The 18,772-nt window shown below is 38.0% G+C and overlaps 1 protein-coding gene and 2 long non-coding RNA genes across 4 annotated transcripts in view; 1 reads left to right on the top strand and 2 right to left on the bottom strand.

Annotated features, from left to right (window-relative positions):
• Window positions 1-5,097, bottom strand: part of LOC117947810 — an 18,637-nt gene extending 13,540 nt beyond the window's left edge. Inside the window, exon 1 of the long non-coding RNA XR_004657321.1 lies at window positions 4,930-5,097. This is a non-coding gene — a long non-coding RNA (uncharacterized LOC117947810). The remainder of the gene's footprint in view (window positions 1-4,929) is intronic.
• stat6 (signal transducer and activator of transcription 6, interleukin-4 induced) overlaps window positions 1-15,763 on the top strand; it is a 24,809-nt gene extending 9,046 nt beyond the window's left edge. The window contains exons 2-20 of one of the 2 annotated variants that reach the window (XM_034877003.1): window positions 2,967-3,133; window positions 3,384-3,528; window positions 5,923-6,003; window positions 6,512-6,695; window positions 7,506-7,606; window positions 8,831-8,979; window positions 9,229-9,345; window positions 9,653-9,820; window positions 10,502-10,589; window positions 10,670-10,792; window positions 10,956-11,048; window positions 11,677-11,880; window positions 11,965-12,059; window positions 12,155-12,288; window positions 13,312-13,461; window positions 13,562-13,622; window positions 13,724-13,804; window positions 14,845-14,946; window positions 15,034-15,763. In XM_034877003.1, the coding sequence (XP_034732894.1) occupies window positions 3,000-3,133; window positions 3,384-3,528; window positions 5,923-6,003; window positions 6,512-6,695; window positions 7,506-7,606; window positions 8,831-8,979; window positions 9,229-9,345; window positions 9,653-9,820; window positions 10,502-10,589; window positions 10,670-10,792; window positions 10,956-11,048; window positions 11,677-11,880; window positions 11,965-12,059; window positions 12,155-12,288; window positions 13,312-13,461; window positions 13,562-13,622; window positions 13,724-13,804; window positions 14,845-14,946; window positions 15,034-15,091 (2,268 nt within the window). In that variant the 5' untranslated portion in view covers window positions 2,967-2,999 and the 3' untranslated portion in view covers window positions 15,092-15,763. The remainder of the gene's footprint in view (window positions 1-2,966; window positions 3,134-3,383; window positions 3,529-5,922; window positions 6,004-6,511; window positions 6,696-7,505; window positions 7,607-8,830; window positions 8,980-9,228; window positions 9,346-9,652; window positions 9,821-10,501; window positions 10,590-10,669; window positions 10,793-10,955; window positions 11,049-11,676; window positions 11,881-11,964; window positions 12,060-12,154; window positions 12,289-13,311; window positions 13,462-13,561; window positions 13,623-13,723; window positions 13,805-14,844; window positions 14,947-15,033) is intronic. The other variant, XM_034877004.1, reaches the window with a different exon arrangement.
• Window positions 9,459-18,772, bottom strand: part of LOC117947806 — a 19,174-nt gene continuing 9,860 nt past the window's right edge. The window contains exons 4-5 of the long non-coding RNA XR_004657318.1: window positions 16,057-16,157; window positions 9,459-9,473 (exon numbers count right to left, since the gene is read on the bottom strand). This is a non-coding gene — a long non-coding RNA (uncharacterized LOC117947806). The remainder of the gene's footprint in view (window positions 9,474-16,056; window positions 16,158-18,772) is intronic.

Below are 18,772 nucleotides of genomic sequence, written 5' to 3'. Positions count from 1 at the left end.
ACCTTGATTGGTCCCCTGTCTCTGACTTCTAAAATGCATTCAATCTACCACGCTCCTCTTTTTTTCTTTTTACCTTCAGTTAACGTTGGCACTCAATGCATACAGTGTTCCCTAGCAGAGGCCTTTGCCCATCCAACCTATTCAGAAGTTATTTATGTGTCTGTACAGCCTAAAAACTTGGGATGGTATCTAGGCTTTATCATCTCTTAGTGATATCTGGCTGCTCTGCCATTCCTATTGAGAGGATCTGGGTACGCGATGGCCCAGGCCTGAGTGTTGATCTTACCTGGCATGATGTATGGTCTAACACTCCAGAAGCATCTTTCAATCCAGCAGAGGGAATTCAATTTCAATCATAGGACATACCTCACCCTTGTGAAAATGCACCAAATGAAAATAATTAACAGCCCTTTATGCATTTTCTGCCCATTAAAAGCTCAAGGTACAAATCTTCACATGTTCTGGGAGTGTTCTCCTGTTGGTCAGTTCTGGAACAATGTTGCATCCAAAATGTCCTCTTAGTTTAATGTGACTGTGCCTGTTGCTGTCAATGTTTTGATTCTGATTGACCAGTCAGCCTTTCAGCTTTTTTCACCTCATTTATCTGTTTGTACATGGATCCTTTCTTTTTTGGATGTTGTATACATGGAACTATCTGTGGCTCTCACTTATGGAGCCCAAGGACAGACTTTGGACACTTGGCTCAATGTTGCTGACAAAAAAACTATGATCATACAATAAAGGCAGAACTCTCTGTGAGTCAAATAATCCACAAACATGGGCAAAAGCCTCCATTAGTCCACAAACTTGTCTTTTGTCTGTAATTAGTTTACATGTCTGTAATGATGACAGTAGGATAGTTGAGTGTCTGTTATCTAAACTGCTAAAGTCAGTCGAACTAGTGAAGTGTTGGAAGGCACCTGTGTTTTTGATCAGATAATGATATATCAGATAAAATCTTATGGAAATTAAGTTTAACTAAAATCACAGAATTATTGGTTTTGCCAGATTTACAGAAATGTTAAACATAATAAAATAAAATAGCTAAATAAAAAAATAGCTGACAAAAGTCTTTGTTTCTCAGTTTTAGTCAAAAAATGTATTGACTAAAACTGGAAAGATTAGTTGTCGATGTTGGTATTGGCTATCCTGATCCTACCAGACTCTCATACATTTCATTTGTACAGAGAGTCTGGCCACCATCTATTGACAAGTATTAACTTCCTTGAAGGTGGGTACTATGTTGAAGTTTAAAACCTTTGGATCTGCCAAGAACCACTCTGGATCTGCCAAAACATCTTATCATGACGTCGCTAGCATTTGCCTTAGCAAACTCCTTCATCACTAACAGAGTGAGCTGGAAAATCAAACTTTTCCTGAACCCCTTGGGCAGGGGGGCCACAACATCATGGCCACTAACAAAACTCAGCAAAGATTGTTCTTGCTCTGGCTTTAACTTGGGGATATCCGGCAGCATTGCCACAACAGATCGAATTGCTTCGCTTGCATCTTTCTGCGCCGCCATTACGGCTGGCACACAACCTCAATGTCATTGTTCTCAGCCACTCCCTCTGTTCGCTGATTAGACCAGTAAAGACTTGACTGGAGAAAACCCAAAAATATACTGCAAACCCAGACGTAGCACTGAAGGAAAATAAAAATTGGCTCCCTATGCTTCTTGTCTTTATTGGAAACTATCCATTCAGCTTATCCTGACTATAGCTTCATATGTATCATAAAGACATGAGAGTGGTGTCAATCTTCTCATCTAACTCTCGGCAAGAAAACAAAGAAGCGTATTTCCCAAGTGTTGTACTGTGACTTTTAGAGGGAGGGATTTGTTCTCCCAACAGTCTTCTCTTTACTTCTCAAATTCTTAGAGCCCCCTCAAAGAGTAAATGTAGTGGAAGTAATAATAATAATTTAATTATAACCATATACTATAAATGGTCTAACCTTGACATGTCTCTGGCCGAGCTTGAAAGTATTCAAAGACAAATAGCTGTTATTCTAAGTTGGCTGTTAACTTATTATGAAGAAATATAATGTTTGTGGTAGCTAAGTAACAGCCTTCATGTTGGATGACAGGAACTGTCTGACACTCCGCTTGTTCACTCAAAAACTTTTTAGTGTGACACAACACTTGCATAATAGATATGACTAACTATAAGGGTTTTCTTGTTTATTAAATTAGCTCTCTTCTCATCTTTCAAAGGTATAGTGTTTAGATTGAAGATACTTTATGAAATAAAAAGTGTTGTGTTATAAAGTCAACACAAACATAACTCAGATCAGGAATGAAGCAGGAAACCACTTTTAACTTACAAAAATACAGTCAGACGGCAGAGAGATATCCAAGCATTCATAGACAGTTTGAGTTTGCTAGTTTTTACACTATAAGGGTCACACTACATGTGGGAAGCTTATACAGTTCACATGATACACTGGCTTGTGGCCAGCAACATATTTAAGACATCTATCTCTGTTTCTTCACAGCTGTTTTCCAGACTTTTGTTTGACCTGGATGCAGTAGTTTTGATCTTTTTTTTTTCTTTCTTTCTTATCATCAACAAATCCTGTGGAAACACCCAAACCAATGTTGTCTGTGTATCCAAGGCCTGATATGCTATGTGGGTAGCTACAGCATGAGATGCTCCTGCTGGCAGGATATTTGGATTATTGAGGTTAAAAAACTAAACTATATATTGATTAGCCATTTTCCAAAGATTTACATCTTTGGGAGGAAGGAAGTTGCTGGGGCCTACTGCAATCAGGGTTGGGAAGTGGGAAAGTATAGAGACAGACTTATGCATTTTCGGTTTTGGTCTTTTTGTGGGATTTGTTGATCATAAGTAAAGCTCCTATAAGATGCCTTAATCTTTAACACCAGTGTGGTGCTTGTTTAAGACGATTCCTGTTTGTTTCCACTGTAAATTAAAAATGTGTTGCAACTCATACATATTGTCATTTTACTCTGACTTGTGTAGCACTGCTTGATCATGGCCCAATGGATACACATGTCCCAGATGATACAGTGCCTGTCTGATGACACCTTAAACAACCTCTATCCCCCATCCGCCTTCCCCATTGAAGTCAGACATTTTTTAGCTGAATGGATTGAGAGCCAAAGATGGTATGACACAAACACATGTGCACACATATACTTTACATAGACACACACAAATGTTCACAAAAACAGTTACATAAACATGCTATAGTAATAATAATAATTTTATAATAATAACATCATCATGTTTTTTGCATATTGTGTCTTTGTTCTGTGGCTTTGGATGTGTGGATCTATATTCATGTGTGAATGTTTGCATGCACATACTGTATATGCATGGGCATGTATGTATATATTTGTGTGTGTGTGTTCACAGGGATGACTTTGTGCTGGAAAAGGTGGAGCAGCAGAGCAAGGCTCAGGCTCTGTTGGACCAGACTATCAGCATGCTGCAATCGATTGCTCAGCAGAACGCAAATGTGGTGGACAGGATGAAGCTGATGAATATCAGCAGAAACATGGTAGGGGAACTGGGTAACGTCTGTCCCACAATAGTATTTAGGTTCCACCCTGGAATCCCTTAAAGGTTTCAATAGGACAGTGTCACTATTCTTGGTGTTTGCAGTTTAGGTCAAATTCAATTTCCTCACGCTGTTAAGTACATTTTAATGCTAAGCTGCTGCCAGTGATTGCAGCACGTTTGAGTGACTGAGACCGATAAAACCAAAGACAGGAAGATGGTGTTTTTATCTAATGGAATATATCATGTCTCTTATTAGTAATGTAAAGAGTTTGTTGGGCTGCCCACAACCTTCAACTACTTTAAGTAAAAAATAAAAGCCTACATACACTCTACTGACCACAAGATACCAAGAAAAGAATGTCTTTTAGAAATTCTTAATAACCGCAGAAGCTTCTTTAAATATGTTTGTTGCCAGCAGAAATGTATAACATTAACTGAATAAACCACTGCATACTAATAGCTACAAGGTGGTTTTAAGGATGTTTTTTCTTTATTATCAGACCATTCATTAATGACTTTCAAAATCTTACAACCCGACTATACAAAATTAGATTAAAGCTTCTACAGTACAGGCCTATCTTACAGTACTACAGCTAAATTTAAGGAACATATTCCAACAGCAATTAACTCAATGTTGTTCCTTGATATACCAGAGGACTCATGTTAACTTTAGTCACTCCCAAATTGAAAATTTTGTACATGGTGCTATGGCCTCGCCATGGACAACTTTAGACTCTGTTGCTCACCTCAAAATGGAAACCAGCACCTTGGTATAACTCCCAAACTCGAAAACTAAAACAAACCTTGAAAGTAAATGGCACTCCACCAAACTGGAAAATCTTGTTTAGATCGGCAAGACAGTCTGAAAAAATATAGGAAGGCCCTTAGAAATGCCAGATCAGACTATTACACATCACTAATAAAAGGAAATAAGAACAACCCAAGCTTTCTTTTTAGCACTGTAGCCAGGCTGAACAAGAGTCACAGCTCTATTGAGCCATGCATTCCTAAAGCCCTGAGTAGTGACGACTTCATGAGCTTCTTTAATTATAAATTTATAACAATTAGGGATAACATTTACAGGACAGTTAATAAAAATGACAAAACCTGACATACACTTAGACTGCTTTTATCTTATAGACCTTCAACAATTAATGTTAAAGGTTGCTTTAGCTAAGCCATCTACCTTCCTCTTAAACCCCATCCCAACAAGGCTAATTAAAGAAGTGGCAACTATATCTAATCTTCCCTTTCTCTCCAAGATCCTTGAAAAGATAGTTGCTAATCAGTTATATGACTTTCTAAATAGCTATAGTTTATTTCAGGACTTTCAGTCAGGATTAAGAATGCATTATAGCACAGAGACAGCACTAATGAAAATTACTAATGATCTTCTAACTGTATATCCTTTAATGCCCACTTAAAACAAACCTCAAGAACAGCGTTTTTTCACCGTCGTAACATTACCAGAATCAGGCACATCCTGTCTCAAAACGATGGTGAAAAAGTTGTCCAAGCATTTGCTACTTCCAGGCTGAACTACTATAATTCCTTGCTTTCAGGTTGCACAAATAAGTCCCTTAAGACGCTCCAGCAGATCCAGAATGCTGCGGCTCGTCTTCCGACAAGAACTAAGAAAAGAGATCATATTTCTCATGTATTAGCTTCTCTGCATTGGCGTCCTGTAAAATCCAGGATTTTATTTAAAATCCTTCTCCTGACCCACAAAGCTCTAAATGGTCAAGCACCATCATATCTTGAAGAGATCGCAGGACCTCATTGTCCCACTAGGGCACTGCGCTCCCAGAATGCAGAGTTACTTCCTATAGAGAGAGAGAGGGGGAACCAGTGCCTCCGTTTCTTGCTATGTCGTACACTTTGCTATGCCCTGCAATGCCCTGCTACGCCCCGCTACGTCCTGCTACACCCTTCTACGTCCTGCTATGACATGCAGTGCCTTGCAACAATCTGCGACGGCCCGCATTGCCCTGCTACAATCTGCTATGCCCTGCTTTACCCTGTAACGCCCTGCAGTGCCCTGCTTCCCCATGAAGGACCACAACTACTATTTCTATTAATAGTTCCATTATCTTTATTGTGACTATTATTGCCGCTGTTCATCACCCCCAACCGACACTGTTAGACATCGCCTACAAAGAACCTGGGTCTTTCTGAGGTTTCTCCCTAAAAGGAAGTTTTTCCTCGCCACTGTCACACTAAATGCTTGCTCTTGGGGATTTCTTTTTTTTTTTTTCAATTATGGAGTGTGGTCTAGACCTACAATCCGTAAAGTGTCTTGAGATAAGTTGTTACCATTTGATACTATAAATACAATTGAATTGAATTGAAGTTAATTTTTTAATATTTAATAAGACATGTGCTTGATTCACAGGCCATGTTTCAGCAGCAGCCTCTACAGTTTGGAGTGCTAGTCAGGGAGATCCTCACAAAGGAGAGGGTTCTTCTCAGCACGGTAAGATCTCTAAATACTATCTGTGTTTATTTCAACTACATCCCTCACCCAAATAAGCTGTCTGATAATTTTTTACAGTATGGCTCGTTGAGGCTTGATCTTAGAGTGTACATTTAATAGATGAAGAAAGAAACTACAAGTAAATGTCATTACAAATACATAGACAAAAAAGGCATAACACTTTGCAGGCAATAGTATATATACAGTATACTATATATATATATATATATATATATATATATATATATATATATATATATATATATATATATATATACACAGTATATATGAATACAGTATATATATCTATCAGGCCTTTGGAGGGTGTAAATTGATTTGGTTGTACTACAGGGAGATAGATAAAGTAAATCTGTTTTCAAGGTAATTTCCACTATTAATATCGGCAACAGGTAATGTGTAAAACAGTTCTGACCCCATCACCAAAACTGTTAGTGTATTATTAAGTTGTTTATTGTTTATTGTATTAAGTGTTGTTCCATGTCTGTAGCGTACTCCGATGCCCAACCCTCCACAGTACCCACAGTACCCGAATAGAGAGTCCTCGTTCCCTAACATGCAAGATGTGGACCACCTGGTTCTAAAGGTGCTGGAGGTCCAGGACATCCGACAAAAGATGCACCAGCTACAAGAAGAGCTCAACTGGGAGAGGCAGAACTATGAGGAATTACAAGGTGACAGACACAAACACATATGAACACATAGAAGACTGACCACAGAGATTCTCTTCATTAAGGCTCAGCTTCATGGTTCATATCTAAAATACTATGAACAGACACACAGTAGCACTAAGTACCAATAAATTTCAATTACTCATAGAAACTGAAATTGGAAAAAGGTTATTTTAGTTCCTCTTTTACAAGATTAAGTAATGGTTTCATGGTAATGTTTTTAAATGACTTGACTGTTAGACATGGATAAGATAATGTAAACGATGATGGGCTACTATAAATTAAAGCTTCATTTATTGTCATTGTACAATGCAGTGTTGCACAGCAAAATGCAGTTGTGCTGTAGTCCTTTATGCTACACAAGTATTTTGTGTCCTTCTTTTTTCTGTCTTGCCTTGGCCTGGCTCGTGGGTCTGGCATGTGTACATGTTGCTCAATGTAACTTGTTTTTTCTCAGGATTTCATGATCGGGCTTTATTTCCTTTATCTTGGAATTGTCACTGTCAATTTTAACTTATGTAACATTGTCATTGTGATGTTATTCATGAAAATGTTTTATGAATATCTGGCCAGGCTTACTGTATTTTGTCTGTTCCCTCACATCACTCATCCTGACAAATAAATGACTCAAATGATTTTTGCTTTCTTATCAAAACAATGACCAATATATTATTAATATATTAATATTTAGTCATTGTTTTGTCAATATTTGTTATCAAGCGTTAAGAAAAGTTGCCTTTCATAATTTGTTTGTCTGGATGTTATTTTGTTTTTGTTTGGACTTAACATATGATGTTATTTATGTTTGTACAGGACCGATCCAACAGAATGGATTGGATCCCGCAAAATCAGAAATCCAAAAACTCCAGAATCACATCCAGCAGCTGGAATACAATGTGAAAGCAATGGCCACGGTGAGCTTGGCAATAGATCCACCTTTGTGTGCCAGCATAAGTGGCACCCTAGAGGGTGATAAAGATTTCTGAAAACAATTAAAGCACATTATAAAAACACTATTGTTAAAAGTTGTTCTAACGCCATGCTGTTCATGCTGTTTAATTATACCATAAGTCTGACCAGTGCATTGCCCGTTCCAAAAATGCCTGTTTGGAACTGGCAGATTGCCTGGCCTTAGAGTTGAAAATCTCCACCTTAAAATCCATTGTCCTGAGTGATAATGCTTCTCTTTTTAATTTAACTTAACTTTTGAAAGGAAAACTTGCGCTCTGCGGTCACATGCGGTTTGATATGGCCTATGCGAATGTTTTTTTTTGTGGTTAGTTTCTTTTAAATAAAACTCAACCTGTAACACAGTTACAGTTATGTGTCCACTTTTTCATTCTGCAGTCACAACATCATGGTAGCCCGCAGAACGGCCAGAGAAATGTACGCGACTAATCAACGTGCTTGAGAGCCCCAACCTGTAAACACGTTACAGCACGGTTCAATCAGTCACGGCTCGGCGGCCACTCATCTAGAGATTTAGCGTGTCCCCTATTTCATCATTTGCATGTAGGGTTGACAGCAATGAGTTTTGGCAGATGATCAGTTTTGGCATGACACCTGAACAGCAATCAATGAGCCTTTAGGGATTCAGCAACTCCCCGCCTTGCTGTGGTACTGCACATGTGTGGGGACACAAGCACAGAGATATCTCGATTTATAGATAGATGTTACTTATCACACTAAAGTAGATGCTCATTAAGTATGTCTCCTTGCTATTTTACGTATAAGTAAATACAGATTATTATGAGATCACCCTAAACTAGTGCTGAAACAGTTGGTTAGTTAATCAACCAGTTGATCGACAGAAAACATGTGAAATAGTTCATTGTTTTCTGTAAATAATCAAATGGAAATGGCGAATTTGTAAAGATTCTGAAAAATAGAATCTGCAACTTTTCTTTACCTAATCTAAAAAAAAATCTTTTACGTCCAGACAAACTCAATAACAACCTTAACCTCTGGAAATTTCACAAGTTTCAATTTTATACATTTTATTGACTAAATATTAAACAATTGATAGATGGTGTGTTTGGAGGTATGTAATATTCCTGTGTTTGTTTGCATGATGTTTATTGATCCATGTGTTTGCCCAAGTGTGTCAGTGTAATGTGTTTGGATGCTGGTTGTTTTAGAAGCGTTTCCAGCTGCTCAAGGAGTGTGTGGACTGTCTGGACCAGTGTCAGACCCGACTGATGAGCAGGCTAAAGGTGTGGAGGTGGGAACAACACAAGGCCGCCATCGGACAACCTTTTGACGACAACCTCAACCCCCTGCAGACCTGGTGAGGTGCACCACACCCGTTTCCCGTTTTGATTGAATGTGTCTGTATTGCATTGCTGTTGATCAGCTAACCAGTCTCATTATTCTTTGTTTAAGCTTTTATATAATAATAATAATAATAATAATACTCAAGTCATATTCTTTGGTAAACACATTATATTTTATGGAAGGATAAATGATTACATAAGCATTCATGTTTCACTGGCCTACTTTCTTTCTTGCTACCTCACTATCTTTAAATATCTGTTAGGTGTGAGCAGCTGCTTGGCGTGAATGGGAAGCTGAGACAGGAGTTGATGCTGATAGGGGAACCGATCCCAGAGCTCCAGGAAAGGCTGGGGCAACTTCTGCAGGTTTTGATTCAAAGGTAGCAAAGTTACATTGTTTTCTTTTCTATATATATATATATATATATATATATATATATATATATATATATATATATATATATATATATATATATATATATATATATATATATATATATATATATTTCTTTCTTTTTAAATTGGAAAGCTGTGAAATAAAGTGAATGCATTTAAATCAAACCTTTTCCAGTGCAACTCTTTTCTTCTCCTTTACTCACAAAGAGCAACATAAATAAATGACTTACTTTCAAACATTTTTTAAACAAGAAGCATTGTCCTCACATATATAACTGTTGTCTCCTTCAGCTCTCTTGTAGTAGATAAGCAGCCCCCTCAGGTCATTAAGACTCAGTCAAAGTTTTCGACAACAGTGCGATATCTTCTGGGGGAAAAAGTTGCTCCCGGGAAGCCTGTGGTGCTGAAGGCGCAAATCATTAATGAACTGCAGGCCAGGAGCCTGGGCAGTATACCAGGGTGAGTCCTACTGTATACACAGCACAACATGGAGGACTGCACACTGTCTGGGAGGAGGAGAGCAATAGTGCACATCGCTAATTGGTTTTCATGGTGGCCTTCTTTAGCCCCTGTAGTAACTCTTTTTAGATGTGTTCTGTTAATTATTTTTTGTTGGTTTTAAATTGAAGGGGGAAACCAAAAACATAAAAACAAAAAAATCTGAAATGGATAGATATCGTGAAACCTTTTAAGATATAATGCTAGGTTTAAGGGGAAATTCTACCTTTGTTATCCTAAACTATTAGTTAATTTAGGAGTAATATTTCATTGTGCAATGACCTAAGGAATTTGCTATTTAATAGTAAAGGATCACAGTGGGTTTTGGTTGTCAAAAGGTAACGTTTTAATGAGGAGGCTTTTGTTTTAGCAAGATTTATTTAAAATAAATGGCTAAAACTCAGTGTCCTGTGTCTATAATAGAACATTTCTGTTATGTAAATTGGATCCCTTGAAATGTATTTGTAAATTTGTAATACTGTGCGTAATGTATAATCTTGCTTGTTGTTTAGTGTCATGTAAGCCCAAATTCTCATATAGATCAATTCAAATGAACACTTAAAAAGGGTTCCATTTAAGTACTAACTATACAACTTATAAAAGACAAAAAATGACATTGAACTATTGTTTTGTTACCTGCAGTGATAATGTTGGGGAACTGATCAATAATACAGCCATCCTAGAACACAACACAGCCAGCAAGAGCACATGTGCCACATTCAGGAATATGGTATGTGCTGCATTGGATTTCTCTGCATGGATTAAATTATATTTTAGCCCTGTTAACACATTTTTATTTTGGTGAAACAGTCCATCAAAAGGATCAAGCGAGCAGACAGGAAGGGATCCGAGTCTGTGACCGAGGAGAAATTTGCTCTCCTGTTCTCTACAGAGATTACCATCACAGGCTGTGACACTCCCTATAAGATACAGGTTTGGCCATTGTTCTGCCTGTTCTTTAACTGCCTGTTGCATCCTGTTGCTTGACTGCATGATCTTGGCTTCATGATAACGTTTTTTTTCCTGTATCACATTGCAAGTTTTGTTAAATGGCTACAGCAGTGAAACACTATAAAAATTATGTCATTGATTATAGATGATCTCACTTCCGGTGGTCGTCATTGTCCACGGTAGTCAAGACAACAATGCTCTGGCCACCATCATATGGGACTGTGCTTTTTCTGAACCAGTAAGTGTCAAATGGTTAATTTCTCTGCCATTGCTTTTATGTTTGTCTACTTTTTAGGGTCTGTTATCAGTGATACAGTTTGACAAGTTATATACTATTTTCTCTGCTGTTTAAAAGGCCCGTTGAGTTTTCCATAAAGTCAATATTAAAGGAGAATCATCACTGTGCAAGATAAAATCCATTATTGTATCCTTAATGCTAATATAAAATGTTATTATCAACTGAAAACCTGAGTTTGCACACAACCTATTAAGCACTTAAGACTCATAATAGTCAAACATCACTACCCACAAATATCCTCTGCTTTATTTCATTAGACAGAATATTATGAGCAGCTTTACCAGTTTACTATGTTGAGTTGTAAATGAGCCGCAGACTTACAGAAATGTGCACACAGTCTCTTTGGGCCTGAACGGGCTTCCTGTTTGTTGCTCACTTTGGTTTGTCAATCAAAGCGTTGAGTGGAAATAGTGTGATGTGGTCGGTGTTTTTAAAATGCCTAAGCCCCTAAACAAAATAGACAAAGTCTACACACATGTCGTCTACTCTTCTTTCACTCTTCCCCTGACATTTTTATAAATGAATATCAGTGTTCTCGTTGTGTCAGCCTCTTTGTTGTTGTCATCAGGATAGAGTGCCATTCATGGTGCCCGAGCGTGTGCCCTGGGGGATGATGTACAACACTCTCAACAGTAAATTCACTGCTGAGGTCCAGACACATCACAATCTGGACCACTACAACCAGCACTTCTTGGCCCAGAAGATATTTGACAAGCCTGACTTTGCCGACGACTTCAGCAACATGATGGTTTCCTGGGCTCAGTTTAATAAGGTACACGCAGGAGTTTGTACTCTCGCGCAGATATACACACGCTGATATACACTCAAATCTTACAGTGCAGTTTCAATTCTACAGGAGGTTCTCCCGGGTCGACCGTTCACTTTCTGGCAGTGGTTTGAGGGAGTAATGGAGCTGACCAAGAAGTACTTGAAGACCTACTGGAGCGAAGGGTGAGGAGACTCCCTTGCTATTTTAGTATTAAATATTAGCAACCAGCCACAGTCTGTTTTTAACAACCATTGTTTGCAATGTTTTGTTCCGCTAGGCTAATATTTGGTTTCATTGGGAAGCAGCATCTACACCTGATTCTCAAAGACAGGCCAAACGGAACATTCTTGCTTCGCTTTAGTGACTCTGAGATCGGCGGCATCACCATTGCATATGTGTCCGCTACTGAGAGTAAGTGTTGGTGTGGCCTCAGTTTAAGTTTGATTGTTTTTACCCTCAAATTCTTCCATTTCCAGTTTAGACTATGATGCTGTTAAGGTACACCCAGTAAATTCAGTGTTTCATGGTGATGATGGTAATCATCCACAGATCTTTTACATTTGTTATTTTCATGTGGAGGAATATGAGGACTTAATATCAATGAATTAGTGACATTTTACTCTTTAACACCCTCCCCCATTTTGTGGTTGGTCCTCCTGAATAAAAAAAATTGTTTCTGAAATTCTTTTTTAATCCTTTGCAATACGTTTTGCGTTCCCTCTGATCCACTAACAGAGAGTTGTGACCATGCACAGCGCAAGTGGGTTGCACCCTCAGCTAGGTCTACTCAGCTGCAATTTGTTTGACGTTCCACTTCTGGGATTGCTTTGGTGCCGCAGGAAATTCTGCCAGATGCATGTATTTTTGCCAATGTCCGTTCCCTACCACTTTCTTTGTGTTGTAATTTAAAAATCCGGTGGATTTATGAGGTCTATAGTTAACTGCCCCTCAGATCTTTGCAGGGTAAATCCAGACAGGTAGCTAGACTGTCTGTCTAATCTAAGTTTTCTCTGGCACGAAAACTTTTGAATTATTAGGCTCAACCAAAACAAGTCCCTTCCTGAGGCTATTTTTCAGCGGCTCCGTGCAGAGTTTAGCGCCCCCATGACAGTTGTGATTGGTTTAAAGAAATGCTAATAAACCAGAGCACAATTTTCTCCTATCCCTGAATGCTGTGTGGACTAGCCATACCCTTGCCAGACCCTCCTCCGCAGTGAGGAGGATCTGGCAAAGTTTGAATAATGAAAAACTAATTGAGCTAGCTCTCTCACCCACTGCTATCAGATGGTTGGGTTGTCATGATTATGGCTGTGACACCTTAGTTTATAATGGGTGTAACACTAACTTCATGCAGGTGTGTGTGTATGTAGTGAATTTGCATGGTTGTGCTGGCTGAGCTTGCACTGACACGTTTGTCATTCTGTTTTCATCTAGATGGGGGACAGAAAATCCAGAACATCCAGCCCTTCACCAAGAGAGATCTTGAGATCCGTAGCCTTGGTGATCGGATCCGGGACATCAACCACATAACATACCTGTATCCTGAATTTCCTAAACATGAAGTTTTCAAAAAATTCTACTCAGGTAATGGTCTTCATGTCAGATTTATGTTCTTACTGTAAGCTCAAATGAGAAAAAACTAACAGATGGATTTCTTTTTTTTACTGCTCTTTGTTTAAAACAGAACCTCAAGCATCACCCATTGGGGGCTATATCCCTGTGTCTCTCCATACTAAAGTCGGCACGTAAGGGACTATTTTACAAATGAAGTTGTAATTTGATGTAGTTGAAGCATAATGATTTTAAGGGAACTTGTTGGTGTGTTGGTGTGTGCGTGCGTGTGCAGGGAAGCTGGCTCAGCCTCACCCCCAGCTCCCAGTATGACACCCGTCTCTGAAAACCCTCGGAGTGCTAGTGGCTTCTCCGGGTAAGTCTCACATTTCGCTCTTTCACTTTATTTCAATACCACCAACTCACTTCTGTTAATGTAGGAGACACTTAAATTCTTTGGATATATAAAAAGTACAAATGCCCAAGTCCTACTTATAAAAAGTATACCAAGGTATTTGTTATTATTAAAAGTAAAAGCCCCTTTTCTTAATCCCACCATACGCTCCCTACTTTCCCACACATTTTACTGAAGCAACCTAAAGGTTACATAATATATTCTTTATACAGACATGCACTTACATAAAGGTAAAGACTTAACTTGAAAATTAGCTGGCTGGCTAACACTCGCGCATTTACAGAAATGTTGATTAATGTGGATTATCCTAATAAATAAATCTTAAATTTTGAATCTTAAATATTGTGTTTGGCCACATCATGTATTAAGTTAGCTTCAGTGTCTTACTAAAGCTATATAATACTTTTATTAAGTGGAATATTCCAATCCAAATTTGCATATTTTGAACTGCACCTGGCACCTCTTAGTAAACTTTGAAATCTTGACCTAAATTATAAATTTAGTTCTGGTTTGAACATTATTTAAGGTTAATTTGCAAGAGTTGTTTGTACACTTGGGCTATGTGCTGCGTCACATTGTGTACTTGCCTTACATTTCTCATAAAATAGAGAAACTACCTGAGCAGATCAAAGGTAACTCAACTTTTTTCTTATTTGCAGCACAGCAAAATTATGTTTAAAGTAAACAGCATGTCAAGTCAAGTGTATTTTATGTAGCGCCAAATTACAACAGAAGTTATCTCATGACATTTTACAGAGACTTTACGAGCTTTAGATGGCTAATATTTGCATTTACCGGTTGGGTTGAGTCAAGTTAAATGTACTTGAATACGGCTGCCTAAAAAAGTACGATGCATATTACTGTTGATATGTCAGCCGTTTAAACATAATATCAAAGTGATACGCGCCTCTGATTTGTAATTTGTGCCAGCTTCTCACTCAAAAACATGCCAATTGTGAGTCCTTTCATCAAGTGACAGATGTTCCTGCTGTTTCTTTCAGGCATCAGTTCCCGCAGCCATTCAGCCCGCAGGAGTCTATCAATAAAGAAATGATGGAAGAAGAATTTAGACCAAATTCTTCTGTTGGCTTTACTGAACACATGTAAGTTTTTATTTTGTCTGTGCATTAATTTAATATCCATTTTATTTGAACACAGTGTTGAGAGGTCATTATGTGTCTGTCTTCCAGTTCCACGGATAATATGGATCTAGATTTAGACACCATTCTCCAGACTCTTGATCAATAGGAGGATGTTCCATCAAAGTTGTTCTTGGAGTGCAAAGCAACCACCAGGAGCCACTTTCCTTCACTTTCTTGATCCATCTACAGATTCATCTACTTCTGAGTAAAAAAATGGGATTTTTCTGGGACTCAACACGTTGAGTTGGTGCTACGTGAAAGCAGGAAATCATTTCAAGGACAAAGTCAAACTGAGAACAAACAAAAAGAACAAGAAGTGATGCCATCGCTGTGCACCTCCTTTCTCGCACCTGGTGGTAGGTGTGTTGATGTTGTTAATCGCCACTCAGTGGACCATCAGCCACCAAAGATTATTTTTTAAGGTAATGTCGTCTTCTGTCCTTGTTGCATGTTTTTTTTTAGCCGTGATGAGGCAAGCATATTAGAATAGTATTTCCCTATTGTATATAACCCTTCCTTATAATGCATTAGCCTCAGCCATAGTATATTATACACCTAATCTTACAGTTACACTCAGTATGGCTGGTAAGGAATTAGCCAATGTTTAAGAGACTATGCGTTCTGTGGCATAGTGAGGATTAGAAAGGAACAATACGCTTTTCCATCACTGTTTACTTGGAAACTATTTAACATTAATAGACACTTACAATGCAACAGATGGCATAAGTGGTGGTGGGAAAGGCTTGTATTACATCTGCCAACTAAAAGACTTAATTGTATGTATTTTCTGTTATATGTTTATGCTTTTAAAGATTTTTTTTGTAAATCTCAGAATTGCTTTTTTCCCCTTAGGAATGCATCAAATACCAACTAATTGCTCTCATGCAAGGAAATTATCGATATCTGTCTTAAATCCTTTAAATTATATAACTCATAAATATAGTGAAAAGTAAATTACCAACCGTGTATTTCCATACCTTTAGTCCGCTGTAAATTCTCAAATTAGTTGTTATTTTATGTGACTACATATATATATATATATATATATATATATCGTATATATGGAAATACACGTTTGGAATCACACATTACCTGTTAATACAACATTCAGTGTTTTTGGTGTTGGAGAATAAGAACATGTTAGGCAAATAGAGTAAAGTAATTAGCATCGCCTGTCAGAAATTGCTGTATACTCAAGAAAAATATTCTGACAGGCGGGGCAGTGTCTATGTTTTGTGGGAGCTCTAAACATATTTTGTCTCTGATTTTAGCAGCTTTTCTCTACATCAAAACCAATCTTCCTCAGTAACCAACTTTTGGTTTTGTAAGCTTTGCACTACTATCACATTTGTGCATGCAATAATATAATGGTGTTTTGGATGTAACATGTTGCATGTTTGTTTACCAGATGAAAAAAATGTATATCTTCTTTCAACTCTGGTGACCAATACATTTTTTGTTTTTCTCAATATATCAAAAATATTTTTGTGAATTTATTTACAAAAGAAGTAGTTATCTCCGTTAAGCCAACTATGATTGATATCAAAGCTTTTGAGCCCTGGCACATAGTGGAATATGTCCCTCAAGCAGTTGCAGACTTAATCACAACTTCCACTTCCCCTGTCGCAGCAGAAATAACCTAATCTGATTGGCAAATGTTTTTATAAATGTTAACTGGGTTTAAATCTTAAAAGAGTCATCATTATGTCAGTAATGACAGTTGTTGCATATATCTAAGTTTTGCTTTTTTGATACATTTAAATGTTGGTAAGTCCTGTGTGGAACCATCCATGTAAATCCCATATTTGTTTACGGTCTAAAAGAAAACAGACAAAGAAATGATTGGAAACGTGAGAATTTTCGGATTTTTTTGACATATAAAAATAATAAATCAATGGCATTGTGATTGGGAAGGTATGCCTGGTACCAAAAAAGGCTGTCCATTGAATGAAAGCATATTGGTGTATAACACAATTGGCTTCACTTCCATAATCCATCAGCCAAAGAGGAGACATTCCATAACTAGCATATTATATTTCCTATCCATCCAGTTTCAACAATCATGAAATGATTAAAAAAAGAAAGAAAACTTTACACTGTACATCACAAAGCTTTTCCATTAGAACAGAAATTCTAATTCCAACATGTCACTAAAATGTAAATTCTACTCAACCACTGCCAGGGAAATCACACTGAAAAAAAAGGTTATGTAGAGGAAGCAGAAAGAGAATCAGCTTACATTCTGGTTCAATAACTGCTTTGGTGAAATTTGTCAAAAATGCTTACTTATCTCAGTGCCCCGTCCCCTTCCCTCCATCCCAGCAGCTTTAGATGTCCCCTCATTAGAGCAGAACAAGATGGCTGCCTCGTAAACAAAGGGAGGAGGTAGGGTGAATAAAGGAAGGATGGAAGAGAGAGGGGACACCAGGCCAATGTAGAGCTTCAACTTGAAAATCATTGTCTCTTGTGTAGATTGTATGAAAATAAAGGTGTACATTTATCACCCTGTACAAACACACTAAGATTTCAGTCGCCTCACAGTGACCTTCTCTCGTCTCCCGAATATCAGAGAGGGGCTTGTCCAATAAAACTATCTCACTCCCAAAGAGCCACCCAGCTCAGCAAAGAAAAGAGAAGGCACCAGGTGTTTGCCAACACCAGCAACAAGCCACACCTCATGCAGTCTTTCATTTCTAACCTTGAGTTGATGTAACAAAGACCCTTCAGTCGTGTCAAACAACACAATTCAACTAGAAAACGCTTGTTCCTCATGACAGCTTGTCAGGTTTTGCTTTCTTTGTTTTTCCATGGCAGACACGCAAAATTAAAAGCAAACCAACTACCACACATCTTTACATGAATCTGTGATAAAGGCTGCACTAGAAGCAAAGCTCATGTCAGAATGTAAAAGTCATTTAAAATGTAACTCAACACAAATACTGTGTAAACTAACCTGCAGATTTCCCATTTATAAAGCAATGGGTAACAGATTTGTGGCAATTATACAATTTCAAGTGTTTGTAATAGTAACTTCATTGAAAACCGAGCGCAGAAAAGACCAGATAGCTTTGTGTTTATTTTAATATAAATATGAATCTGTGTGTGCTTCACTAGATGAGACACACATTCTGAACTGAAAGAATTTGGCTTTAAGACTTGACTCAAAGGCATTAACTATTTTCATCTGATATAAAATGGGATTACTCTAAATATTCAATTCGTTGAACTTTTTATCAGTAAGGGTGTGTGGAAAAAGCTGCATCTTTTCTTAAAATATTGTTGTATGATTAAAACAAATCGTGATACAGACAAAGGATCGTGGCAATGAAAAGTGAAAAGTAAAAATGATCAATTAAAACAAGCACATACACATGCAAAGAGATATGCATGCACACCCACTCTGTTTCACACACTCACACACATACAACTGAAAAAAAGAAAAAATGTGAGCCAAATAAATACTGGTAAAGTACAATACGTACATGCAGTCTACCCAAAGTTCATAAAACAAAACAAAACGAAGGGCGAGATCACACCGGATCAAAATGGAAAAGCATGCAGAAGTCCACTGCTCTACTGTAGCTTCACTCCTAGCAGACTACAAAATAGGGAGAAAAACAGATAGAGAGAGAAAGTAAAAGATAGATAGTGAGCGAGGCCCCTGTCCTGAGCAGTTATAGCCACCTGGTCAGTCAGGAGTGACTGACTCCCCACACCACATGGCACAGGGTGCTTCCTTCAGTGGCAAGTCTTCTTCTAACCCTCCATCTTTGTCCTGCAGTCCAAG

The sequence above is a fragment of the Etheostoma cragini genome, chromosome 7 (assembly GCF_013103735.1).
Source record: "Etheostoma cragini isolate CJK2018 chromosome 7, CSU_Ecrag_1.0, whole genome shotgun sequence".
NCBI classification, from domain to species: domain Eukaryota; kingdom Metazoa; phylum Chordata; class Actinopteri; order Perciformes; family Percidae; genus Etheostoma; species Etheostoma cragini.
Note: the sequence above shows the minus strand (reverse complement) of the source record. Positions and strands in the feature narration are given on the sequence as shown.